The sequence below is a fragment of the Triturus cristatus genome, chromosome 10 (genome assembly GCF_964204655.1).
Source record: "Triturus cristatus chromosome 10, aTriCri1.1, whole genome shotgun sequence".
NCBI lineage: Eukaryota > Metazoa > Chordata > Amphibia > Caudata > Salamandridae > Triturus > Triturus cristatus.
Window position 1 is genome coordinate 1,020,060,579 of NC_140593.1, and position 13,357 is coordinate 1,020,073,935.

At 41.9% G+C, this 13,357-nt stretch overlaps 1 protein-coding gene across 2 annotated transcripts in view; it reads right to left on the minus strand.

Moving 5' to 3' along the window:
• Nucleotides 1-13,357, minus strand: part of PMS2 (PMS1 homolog 2, mismatch repair system component) — a 127,628-nt gene that overhangs the window by 55,545 nt on the left and 58,726 nt on the right. For both annotated transcript variants that reach the window (XR_014969617.1, XM_085629017.1), the window contains exons 6-9: nucleotides 10,372-10,542; nucleotides 6,724-6,821; nucleotides 1,379-1,478; nucleotides 267-351 (exon numbers count right to left, since the gene is read on the minus strand). Coding sequence is in view for 1 of the 2 variants with exons in the window: in XM_085629017.1 (XP_085485143.1) it covers nucleotides 267-351; nucleotides 1,379-1,478; nucleotides 6,724-6,821; nucleotides 10,372-10,542 (454 nt within the window). In the remaining variant the exon portion in view is untranslated. The remainder of the gene's footprint in view (nucleotides 1-266; nucleotides 352-1,378; nucleotides 1,479-6,723; nucleotides 6,822-10,371; nucleotides 10,543-13,357) is intronic.

The window sequence follows — 13,357 nt, forward strand, 5'->3', positions numbered from 1 at the left end:
CACAGCAAACAGATCAGACCAGTATAACTAATTCGGTTTAGCAGCTCAACACATAATTAATACAGGCGCATAAAAAATATATAAATTCAATAAACGAATATTAAATCATAATCGATTATATATATCAATGTTTACTTACTCTTTACTAAACTACTCTGTTGGACAAAAATACTTGAATTTAGACTTCGATGTACTTTTTATACCCTTTGTGTTACTTATGGTAACATTATTTAATGTGAGCTACAGAATTTTCATAAATTCCTTACCTGAATTAACACAGATGTTGAGTACAATAAATGGATACTGATGTCTGTTGTATATGTGGTAGACTTCATTAACCAGCTTAGAAACCTAAGCAGAAAGAAGAGGAGCAGTGAAAGACACAAATGGCAATGTCAGACGTTTGAAGCACCATACCTGTGTGCCTATTAAGAAGTAACTACACTATAGCTACACGCATAGTACATTATAGCATTATTCAACGATGTAAAGGGAATTATCATGAGATAGTTGTCACCCATTCAAGCTGTGTCCCCCAAATGAAAGGAACCGTTCTAGACAAGGCTGAAAGTTAACTATTTCAATAATAATGTATTCTACAACAGTCACAAATGATGAATAATAGCGGAGTCCTCAGTTTTTAAACTCCTTTACTCAAAGAGATTAAAGTGTTGTCCATACACTAAAAGAAGTTGCGAAGGTAAGTTATGCATACACCACTAGAAGCTTGTAAGCACATTTAGCTTTTTCTCTGTGCATATCTGAATGCAGTATTCATGTGAGGTCTCAGCCTTAGTACTGTAAATGCTTACCTCCACACAACATGAATGACGAAGGAGGCCCAGACTTTATGCTGAATCCATCTCTCTCCTTGCTACTGAAACAATCAACTTATCTGGCAACTAGTATGTCTGCTGCAAGAACTGGATTGAGGCCAAACAGGAGTTTACATGCAGTACTGAGCAAACTTCTAAAGTTCAATGAATTTTGAAGACTTATTGAACCACCAAGTTAGAGGACTGATACATTTCCCTGTATGTATCAAACTGCTCAGACAGCCCAGTACCCTTAACTATCAGACTCGGCTCTTCTAAGCCCTTACTCCTATTCAGATGTTCACTTATAGCAGGGTCATCGCTCCACCCCTTGCTTGGTACTTTTTCAAGTGAACAAAATGCTGACTTATTTTGCCCTCTGTAAACAAACATGAACTTAAGTAATTTCTGTTGCACCACCTAGCATTTTTGCTGGGTAAATAACCAGTGCTGGACTTCAACTGGCTCATAATCATGTTTCGAGGAAAATCATAGTCATCACCGTACACAAAGAGCATGAATCACCCACAAGATAAAGATTCAACATTGGTGTGAGAAATTACCTTTGCTGGGTCACATGGGCGTTGATTGATGAAGAAAAACTGCCTGTCTGTTGCACTGCGTCCAACTCCATGATCACAGCGGGAAATAAATCCTGTAATGCTATTAAACATAAACACAGATTGTCAAGTAGCAGAGGACATCAGCAAAGAGATGCCAATTCAAATTCATACGAACTCTATTAGGCTTTCAAACGGATTTCCTTCTCCTGTCCTATAAATTTGACAAAATAGAGGGGCACTGAAGATGGTGAGAAATCTATATCTTTGCAGGGTGTAGGACCAATCTTAACTTCTTATAAGACCTCAGTTTGTTTATGATGAGGAGCTAAGTGATGAAGACAACAATCCAGAGACCCACAAAGTTGTTCCATGAAGGCTAGAATCAGGTCAGATTTTCAGGATCTCCACATGGAACACATTCAAGTACAATTACTCTAAACGACAATCATTTTCATTGTCAGTTGTTATACCGAATACCACCGTTCTACATCACTGCCTTCAAGCTCTATCAGGTAAGCAATGGCCAAATTATGGAAATCATAGGACCTTGTTTCCACAGGATAGCGTTTTTTGTTTTGCCAATAACTTTGGCGCAGTTTGACGAATTCTCACACATTTTTCAACATTAGTATGATACTCAGTTCAGCTGCTGTGTTGAAAGGTTTAGGGTTATCCATCAAGTGGGGCCCATGAAAAACGGGTTAGGGGTACCAAAATGCGTTTTCTCTATGTTAATTCCCATAGAGATTTTGGACACAGCTACATCCCGAACTACTGAACGGAATTACACCAAATTTGGCAGAAAGGTAGCTGTTGGTTTAAAAAGCGACCTTTTTGTAAATTGCCGTAAATCCGTTCTGTAGTTTTTGAGATATTAAAAGAAAAAACAATTTGTAGATATATATATAGGGACGAGTAGGATCCGCAACGCTCATGCGGAGGTACGCGCACCCACGCGCCATGAGATGTACTGGGATTGGCTGGCCGCAACCTACCTAAAGAGTTGCGAAGGCCATTTTGTTAAGCAGGAGTCTGCCCCAGAGGATAAAAATGAAGATTCAAAAGCATAGAAGGGGTCAGGGTGGGGGCACCCTGACCCAATGGCTGTAGTTTGGGGTTTGTGGAGCACTGCCCACATGCGAGGAGTTGCTGCTCTCAGCGTGCCCCTTCCTCTGTAGGGTTGCGATGGAGTCATGAATCTTGACAAAATAAAAAATATATATATACATTCAGTCACTCATACACTAATGCATGCAGTCACAGAGTTACAGACACTCAGAGACTCACGCACCCACTCAGACGCACCCACTCACAGACCCACTCAGTGACTCACGCACCCACTCAAGACCCCCTCAGAGACTCACGCACCAACTTACAGACCCACTCAGACACTAATGCACCCACTCACTGACTCATGTACACACTCACAGACACACTCGGATTCTCGTGCATCCACTCACAAACCCACTGAGACACTTATGCATTTATTCACAGAGCTATACGTCAGCCTAATGCAAATTTTGCAGAAAGGAATGAAGTTGGACTGAAGAAATACAAAGATGTCTCTCAAGCAAAGCAAAGGCTGCACTGGCTACCAATCCTGGACTTAACAGGCCAGCTTGAACCCGGAGTAGACATAATAAGCAAACAATGCCTAAATTATTGAATTTCCTGCCTGTTCATCTATGAAGAATTCAGAATCACTTATGTTTTAACAAAGTACTTAAAACGTACTTGTTCTGTTATTTTCTCACCTTTTTGTTTGTCTTGCTTTTCTGTTTTAGCAGAAATATCTGCTCAATGCCTTGGGGTGTCTATGCGCTCAAATTAATAAACCAAAAAACTGAAAAAAACTATATAAATCCCAGTTACCATATCAGCACTCATGAAACATTATTATACCCAAATGTTCTTAACAAATAAACAAACAATCAGTTTGTTGCGTCTACCGCTAACCTAACATTAGTGGTTAATGGCATGGGAGTGCAGTGGCAGCTGTCCATGTTTCGTGTCAGGGTCTATCACCAACCAGGCGATCTGCTGAAGGACAACCTTATGCGCGCTATCAGCGCAACCAGATTGCAAATGTCCTTCTGGCGCACCCTCCCCCTGACAGTAATGGGTCGCATAGCGCTCCTTAAAATGGTGGTCCTTCTGAGACTCATATATTACTTTACCAATTTGCTGCTCTAGATCAGGCCCCTAATTTTTTGCTCGCTCGCTCCTACGTACCATGCGAGAATTTATCTGCCATGGTACACACTGCAGAGTTGCGCTATCTAAACTATACCTACAAACAAATCAGGGAGGACTGGCAGTGCCTAATATGGAGCATTACTATCTGGAGGCGCAACTCCAATGGATAGCCAAATGGATTGGAGGAGCACATCTGACAGACACGGCCACACAACTACCAGGTAGTACACACTCGTTCATTATAAGTCTGTCCCACCCTGGGTGGAAAGGAGCAACCCGATCCAATTGCTACTGGAGGTAGCCTACTGATGCTTCCATCGCAGCTTACTCATCAAATGAATTATAATCCCATAGGCACCTTCTTTACCCATACGCGGCATGCCCGGAGGGTCATGCATCATTGCCTAAATAGAATTCTCCACCTGGGAGGAGGCAGAACTACAGACCTTGGGTCACTTATATCGTGACGGCCAATTAGTGCCCTTCAATACCCTCATGGACGAGAATAATCAGCAGAGGAGTCAAATCCTATTGTATACCTCACTAACCTTGACATTGTGAACACTATAGGGACACATATCCCATGAGCCCGCGACACATCTCACCATTCAATATATACACGAGTTGGGTACGAGAAGACACCTCGCCAAATGGCTCAAGCCTCACTAAGAACACATACAGCATAGCCACAGACGTCTCTCAGGCAGCACTGGGACACTGATTTACAAAGACCATGCACAGATAAGGAGTGAGCAGCCGTGTTTGAGGGACCTACACGTATGAAATGCTAGATTTCACCTCATACAGTATTTTATAGTTCACAGGGCATACCTGACACCAGCTAGAATCAATAAATACTTTGGACGCATAAACTCTCACTGCCCCAGATGTAACCATGAAGATGCAGACCTATGGCACATGCTGTGGTACTGTACTACCCTCACCACATACTGGGAAGTAGTAATCACTTATTTGTCGAATTGTAATGGCCATGAATTGGGCACCTCTTGGGAGGTGTGCCTCCTGGGCCTCTACCACAGATCCAAAAAACACAAAACAACATCCAGGTTTACAGACCTAGGATTAATCACAGCTAAGCGTCTGATCACCAAACGCTGGAAACACCTGGAACCCCCACTGGGAGGGCCTCCCCGTCCAGCTCAATACAGCCGGAGGTACCGACGGATAGAGCGGGGCCTCTTTCACCTGAGCGGATGCCTGGTGGGGTGAGGCGTGACCCCCTACATCTAGGGGATTTGTTAAATACTCCACGTATATTCGGGAGTGTCCCAATACCTCCATTCAAGTAGGTCGTATTTTTCTTTTTGGATCATCACACCAACTAGCAGTAGCTTGTAGATCTGGTCCTGACGAAAGCCGGATTGATACTCAATCATAATGGCTGAAACATGTAGACCAACTTTAGGACAATAGCAGTTATTATTTCAAACTGCTTTCTGCACTGTTTTTAACCACACCACTCGGTCAGTTATGAATAAATTAGTTGGACTGACCCAGTAGTTGTTTTTAACATCTGCACTCACCTATTTTGTTTTTCTTGCACTGCTTCCAGACCATTTGCCACTTTCAATTACACGTTAGCAACATCATACCATACCAGGGTTTGTGATTTCTGTGAACTTGATTGCCTTCCCTTGGTTCCATACACCATACGTGTCTCTAGCACTAGAGCTGTGTGTATGGCTGAATCCTAGATGATGATATGCGTTATTTATAGTGGCTGATGGGATTCAATATCGATGGTACTGTTCACAATTGTGCTTTTTCTCTCTCCTAAAGCGTTGTTTATTGCAATATTTGGCTCCTGTTTTTTGACCCTGGTTACTTTTGGTTGTTATTACATGTAAGGTTAAGGGATTAGTAACCACCGGGTCGGTAAATATAATTCCCTTTGGCCCTCTTTGTCAAAATTTATTGTTGGAATAGGGCCTAGTTTCACTCATTGACCACCTGGCACAGGCGGAGAGCGTTGCGCTTCACTGCGAAGATACCATGGGGATTCGTAAACACCTGATGGCGAATGCATGGGACACAATTCTCCTAGACTTCCGAACCGCCTGGCAGGCAATTACGGAACCCCAGGCGCACATCATAGACAATGGTGGTACACAAGCCACCATAAGCCACGTAGTACAGTAGAAGCATAAATATGACTCACCACAGAGCCTAACACCCTAACATTAGACATATATATCTCAAAGGTACAACGTCTGATGACACAAGGAGGGACATAAACCTGATCCGATCATTAGAATGAGCAATTAGGTGCTGGGGAACGATAGGAAACTAAGTTGAGCAAAAGTTAATATATTTCACCTCTCGTTACCAACCCTTTTCCCTTTGACCTTCAACCCCCCACCTACCCTCCCTTGCTTATACCACACATGTTGCACCAAGCCATGAAAACTACCAACACCCGAAATGTAATGTCATCCTTGTTGTACACATTAAATTAATAAACAACTTTAAACAACAAAATAAACAAACAATTCTCATGGCAAATGAAGTGGCCGCATTCATGGGGGTCTGTATAGCAGCTGAAATCACTCCCAGTCCCCAGTCTGCTTGCCCAGCACGCTGTAGTTTATGCTGCCCATATAGAAAGCAATTAAGTTCTAAACACTCAGAGTCTTCTAAATTGAAGCCTGTCTGATCAGCATATCCAAAGCGCTTCCCGCCTGTGTAAATGTTTACTCCTATTTCTCCCTTCCTCCTTGTGCTCCACAATTTCTAATATGTAAAATGTTAGTTAAATCAGAGACAAAATTCCACAAAAAGAGAGGCTTGTTGATCAATTATTTTCAGTTGTATTGTTGCTTTTGTGTGAATTTGCTACTACTTTAATTTTTCTCTCCGTTTTCCTAAAGTGCATTGTTCAACATGGAATATTAATAGATATTTGCAATAATGTGTGTCACTTGTGGTGAATTGTTTCAGTTTAATTACTTTAACATTGACAGGGTGCATAACTTTATTAACTTTATTATAATATTGCAATAAACTGCAATTCAAAGAGGGAAATTTGCAACTTATTTTAGATTCAATTGTGCTCTGTAGCAATATCGGAAGTAGTTTGTTTCGTAATATAATTGATACACCACCGATGTTGTATTGCTGAAACTACTTACGTGTAGAGATTGTGTGGGAGAGCAGTGTGATTCAGACCATACTCTTCACAAACTGCTTCACTGGGGGGCAGCTGGACAAAGGGAATCAAGCTCTGCAACTGAAATCAGTATTTGCAATGTTACAGTGTGTATCAGAATGTACAAAGCAAAGAGATCAGAACACAAACAATACAGAAAGATTAAAAACAAAGGATGAGACAAAGGCAAATGTTTATGTCAGAACATAAGGCAATGTGGGGTTTTGAAAGGCAAACAATATGACACTGGGCAAGTGGATACAAGCTGGAACAGATTTCAAAGATAGTTTATTTTAATGCTGTGTAATACTTTTGTCTTATTATCTGCACTGTCTAAAGGCAGTGCATTCTCATAACGCTAGAGGAAACCTATTAATGAGTAGGAGCAGAAAAAGAAGAGACAAGGAATTACAGCATCAAGGTGTCATCAGGAGTGCCTTTCAAAAGACTTACTCATGTGACTGGGAGGTGGAGACCAATATATAAGGCTTCTAGAACAGAGGAAATAAGGAGAGCAATTAACAACAGTATCAGCAGAGCAGGCTACCAGATGCTCTTCTCCCATAATCTGCTTGGCAGACTGTGCAATTTGCCAGCATAGCACTAGTCAAGGATGTGGTCATATGAGGCATTAAGATGTCCAAGAGACTACTCCAAGGCCCCAGGCACTCTTTCGCCTTCACCATCACAAGCTAGCAGCAGGAATGAAGCTCCAAAATATTTGAGTTTGTTTGCACTATGTCCACCTCTAACCTCTGTCCTTAATGGGGACAAAGGGAAGTAGAAGCCTCTGCCCCTTTTCTCCAGAGCCACCACCTCTATGGACTTGAGTCAGCAGGGCAAGGACCATGGCCTCCAGACTTGGTGTATGTGCTGGGCAGTGCATGCCCTGTCAGAAGGAGGGCAGTCGGAGGAAAGGGCAGGAAAGGTACTCTGAAGTCCCTGAGGATCAGATGGATAGCAGAGTGGTATGCCATGATCGGCTCCCCATTGACAAAAAAGTAGATGGAGCCCATCCCATAGAAGATGGTGATGTTAATTGTGGGAAGGGAAATTAGAGTGGTTTTGAGGTAGCAGACCAAAGAAAAGGAACTGGGTCTACTGCTGGTGACCCTTAAATCCATCCATGCCCCAAAAGGAGTGGTACGTCTGCTGAGGTGTCTGCACCAGTTGAGAGGGTTTCCTCATTCAGGACTTCTGGGCTCTGGCGTAGCCCCGGAAGGTTATGTGATGTGGCAAGGCCAGATCCAATGATGGAGCTGCATCCCAGCTACTCTTGTAGTGTTGGCCTTCTCTCCAAAAATCTGCTTGCCATGGAGACATGTCCATCAGCATGACCGGGACATATGCTGAAAAACCTGTGAAATGCATCCACAAAAGGTGGCTTAGTGTGGCAGTGATGCACATGGACCTGGCAATAGTATCCGCTGAATCCACACAGCACAGCAGCATCTGCTTTTAAGCATCCAAGCCATTACGGACCAAACAGGAAAGCTATTTCATGCATGTGTTCCGGTAGGTTTAAAACTGCCAGTTTGGCCACATTTCCACAAGGCATGCATTTAGTAGGCATATGGCATTTGATGTACAGAAAGTGAGACTGCTGGACGCAAAACCTTTATGGCCTCTGTAGTACAGTCTTTTAGACACACCTTCTTTACGGGCCTTAGAGAATGGACTGGGGTTCAATTTGGAGGATGAAGCCTGAACCATCGGAACCTTTGGAGACGGACTGGCGGATGAGAATTTTGGGTCACCCGGAGGACGCCTTTGGAATCTGTCAATTAGTCTGTAGTCTGCTGGGCCTGAGAATTGGTTTTCCCAGGCAGCCAAACCTGATTTCAGTAGCACCTTGTTAAATGGAAGCAAATGAAGAAAAGGTAGCAAGATTTCTGGCAAAATTATAGGCTTTGGCTCTTCAGAGGGCAAAGTCAGTTCCATAGTTTCTGAACCTTTATGCACCACTGTGCTAAAGTAAGAACTTTTCTCTGCCGGGTGCTTCGAGGGGTAAGTGATGCCCTCTTCTGCAGAGGTAGTGAGACGACTAGTATTTTGTAAGTCAAGATAAAAGCCAACATCAGAGGAGGAAGCAAATTGTCAGCCTCTGAATCATCATCCTCCTTACCGTCATAATCTTAATCAGGCAAGGTTATGGCTTCAGAGTCAGATCTCAATGACCCTTTCATCTGCGCATATTTCTGGTCCCCAGTAAGGGACTGTTTATTAAGGCAAGTTCTGACCTTGTCTTTAGCCACCCAGACTATTTCAGCCAATTTTGAGCGTGTCTGCGAGAACAACACAGAGTGAGGTGCCATTTTTGGCCTTGGCACGGGCGTCATGGACCCTAGATCCACAGGGATAGCATCATGGTCTGTGATTTGTGTCTAGGTGCCGAGGCTTGAACCTTTGGAAGCACGGGGCCAAAAAAGGGTGTTACCTCTTGGGAAATAGGCCACAGGTTACTGAAGCAGACATAAATACATTCAACATGGCTAGGCGGAGCAGTGTATTAAGGCTGGATCTCTTGCATCTATAAAATCAGCTCTGAGGACCAAGGAAGAGCCTGGCCTCGGGGGGCAGTGTCATAAATAAATTGTGTACAGAGTGGGATCAAATGCACAAGGAAGAAGAAGATTTCTCATTCTTATGGCATGATTTTGTTGTAAGACCTCTTGGTAGATCATTCCCCACCAGGAGACTTAGCTAAAGGAGAAAGGGTACGCTTTGGCATGTTGCTGTGGGCCTTGCCGAAAAATACCTTGGACCTTGTTTCCTAATACCCTTCTAGTGCATCGGGGAACATGAGTTACATTTCATGAAGTCATGGACATAGGAAAGACACTACAGATGAATATTGTATGGATCCAATAGAGACATCAAATTAAGGCCTCCACAACAGTTATTGAACCCTGAAACCTTTGGTGTAAGCATTTGACCTAGTTGTTTCAAAGCTGAAGTCTTTTTGTTGAGGAAGGACTGAGAGAGCTATTGAATATGAAATTGAGGATGGAAAAACAGGAATCAACATCACAATGCCTACTGTACACGAGTGTCACCGTGTGTTGATGGTGGAGTCACGTCTGATGCAGCATGGATCACCTCGTGATGCTGGAGAACTACAGCTGGGGAAAACAATTCTGGACCAATCTGACATCTAGGAAGAATTTCTGTCTTTTAAATTTTTTTAAATGGCATTTTGAACAATTAAAACTAGAGATTGTGCACAACAAGAAGCTGCTATTTGGCATTCAATAAGACAGGGAACAGCTGTAAGTCAAGGGTGATTTAACAGATCAATGTTATCAACAGGTGGTTGAAAACATGTCCGTGCAGTGCCTTATTTTAAACATTGTGCACCCACATGGTGACTATAACAGAAGCACACAGCCAGAGTAAGTCAACATAGTTAAAAATAAGTAATTCAATAACAAAACATACATACAAATATGACTGTTCAGGTAAAAAGTAAAAATCCCAAAAGTCCAAAAATACTTAGTCTATGTAGGATAAATAACACAACCCCATACCATGAGATATAAATATAAATCCATACTTATTAACATCTGGAAATTTGTTTGAATTTAAAACGTTTAAATGATGGTGTCTCTTCTCTCAGTGCTGAAAGGGTTACCTGTTTTTGTCCGAATACGGCTCCAATGTTTTCCTTCATACCACTAGAATTTCCACTGGAACACACCACAGGATTTCTCTTCCCTTGTCCAACTTGGTTTGTACAGTTTATCCGAACACCATCTGAAATAATGCAGTAGGCTTGCAAGATTTGGACCATTCTGGCGTACTCCTGTTTAGAAAAGAAGGGAGAACACTCAGTTTGACATCACTAGACGCAAAGGCTGTTTATCAAACTAGGGTAGAGTTAATCAGAAAAAGGCCACTGGGTCCTTCCGGTCTAACCACCTCCCTATCTATTGTACCACTGTGAGACTGCTTCTGCTTTCTTATTGCTTTGCCAAAATTCTGACCTCCATTTGTAAGAAAATTATATATATATATATATATATTTTAATTCTTCGCTGCCCACCACTTCCACACCGAAAATATTTTTACACTTAGATTCTAGATTCCAACATGAATCCTTGACCTCCACCGTCACTTTGGAAGTATACTCTCCCTGCCTGCCTTTAACACGTGTATTATTATCTATAAGGTACCATATTTAGGATTGTCCCCTTTGACACTAGCTCTAATGTAACAATGAGGAGTGTCTCTTTAGATCAAAGAACCATGATAATATTAACAATAAGGGTAAAGTGAACCTTATAATTAGTCAACCTATTATAATGTATGACTGTCAAAGTCAGATTATGTTTAGCATATATGTTACACATCTCCACTGAGTTGTTTATTCTAAAGTTACTATACACATGACTGAATACAGATACTTAATCAAAAGCATAGAGTAAATGTGAAAACAATTATTGTACCTTATCTACTATGTTAAAAAATTAACATTTAAAAAAACATGTAGATGCCAACTCCGCCCATTTGCCTAGGCCTTCCGAGCAAAGGCCCAAAATCTGGAGCATCTGTCTATTTCTTAAACAGTGAAACACAGAAAGGTAGAGACACTTTACAATCCATAAGGTGGCATTCTGTAGCCTCACATTCATATCTGTCTTGTAAAGAATATGTACAGCAGCAGCGTAGAAAGGTTGGTGGCATGTTGGCAATGATCCAGATAGAAGGAGCCCTGCATCAGGGAATAAGGCACTCTGGAGGTGCCACTAAGGAACCACTTAAATCCAAAATGCGAAACCCTCACAGCTCGTGTAACAAAATTATTTGGTGGCAATGGCTGCTCACTTTCACATCTGGATACATCATATTCCTGAGAGTCATCGCCTGCCAGTTACTAGGGGTGTGCCTCAGACATTCCAGGTGGTCTACCACAATCCCCTACCCCTGGTGACATTCTGAAATGAGATATTTACTGTGCCAAGTAAAGATTTGCCTGCAAACAAGAAAACTCCCTTTCTTGAATGTATTGATGGAGAACAATTGCTGGTGCGTTTGGGTAATAAATACGGGGCACACACCACTTTTAAAATGCCAGACCACATGAGAAATACAGAATCCGCCACAACTGTGAGTTTGCAGCTTCGCAAATTGTCCTACAGTATTCCAGTTGCTTGCCTGTGTGACCAAGACTGTTGCAAGATTTGTTGCGATCAATCACTCTGGATAGTAAAGATGCAAAGAAAGTAACATTAAAGATTAATTTAATATTTATGTAGTCACACCCAAAACATTGTTTTCAGGACTTATAACAATCCTCTACATTACATGATAAAAAATGTAATGAAACAAAGAGAAGTGGTTGAAAATGCTTCTTTAGAGACACTGAGGGTCCCTAGACTCAAACAGGGCCAAACTATTCATAATGAAATGGCTGTTGCAGAACATCGCTCCAACTGCTAATGGGAACCACAACCACATTCGTCTAACTTCTTAGAAATTCCTTACTGCAATAAAAACACTTAAAAGCTAGTAAGGGAAACACAAGTCACTTTAAGGGAAGGACGACTTTGAAATTGTTAACAGAAGGCTGGTGAAGAGCATGTAGGCAACTATAAAAAGAGATGTTACTACCGAGAGGACTATCAGACACTGCTACTCTCATTTGAGCAAAATACTGCAGCAATTAGAAAAAATGCACTGACATGATGTTAGTTGCCTTTGACAAGCAGAACATATTCGTTCTTGATGACCATTCATCTTTCTTGTTGAATGGTCTCTCATATGAAAAGTGTGAAATTTTATCTTTCGAGTTTTCAATAGAACTTAAGCTCAAATCCATGCCAGTGCGACCGTCTGTGTTTTGCTGCCTTTGCCCTGGAGAATGCCAAGTATATCTTCTGGCTCCATGAATGTCATGTTTCCAAAACTGCAGATATTAAATCTCTTCCCATTACTTCTATGTGTATCCCCTGCTTCTAACTGCCTAGAAAGAATGTACAACATCGCCAGCATTGGTTTAGATGTCTAATTTTCTTTTAAGTCAAAACATTTGTGGGAAAATTCAGAAGTTTTACTTCAATTTGTTACGAATATATACTCCAAATACATATTTCGTAGAGAAATATTGAGAAACTAGGTTAGTTGTGTTTCAATGAGTGGGGACTAAGATTAATGCTCTAAAAACAGTCACTGCACACAAGCCACCAGGCTACATAGGTGCCATGTGTCCTATGCCACAGGCTAAATCACCTTTTAAAGCCTATAACCACATTGGCTCCCAATTAAGGAAGGATAATTAATTAACAACTTGAAGATGGATCAGGTCTCATACTGGCTAAAAAAGTCAAATGATTCAATGACCCCTCTGACCGGACCTGCTCCCGCCACATCACAGGCTCTTCTTGAAAAATACAACTGACAGCCACACAGCTATGCAACAGACCCAGAAACAATCTGCTAGGACAAGCCTGTAGAACTAGCAGCAGTGCGCAAACCATTATTGAAGTTATGTTTGGCTCATAAAGCCTACACTCTTGACTCTACAAAATATCCAGCCGACAAGCTAAAACTCCATGGAGGCAGCCAAGACGTCCCAATTAACAACAGTATGCACCTGAAACTCCCACAGGTTGTCTGAC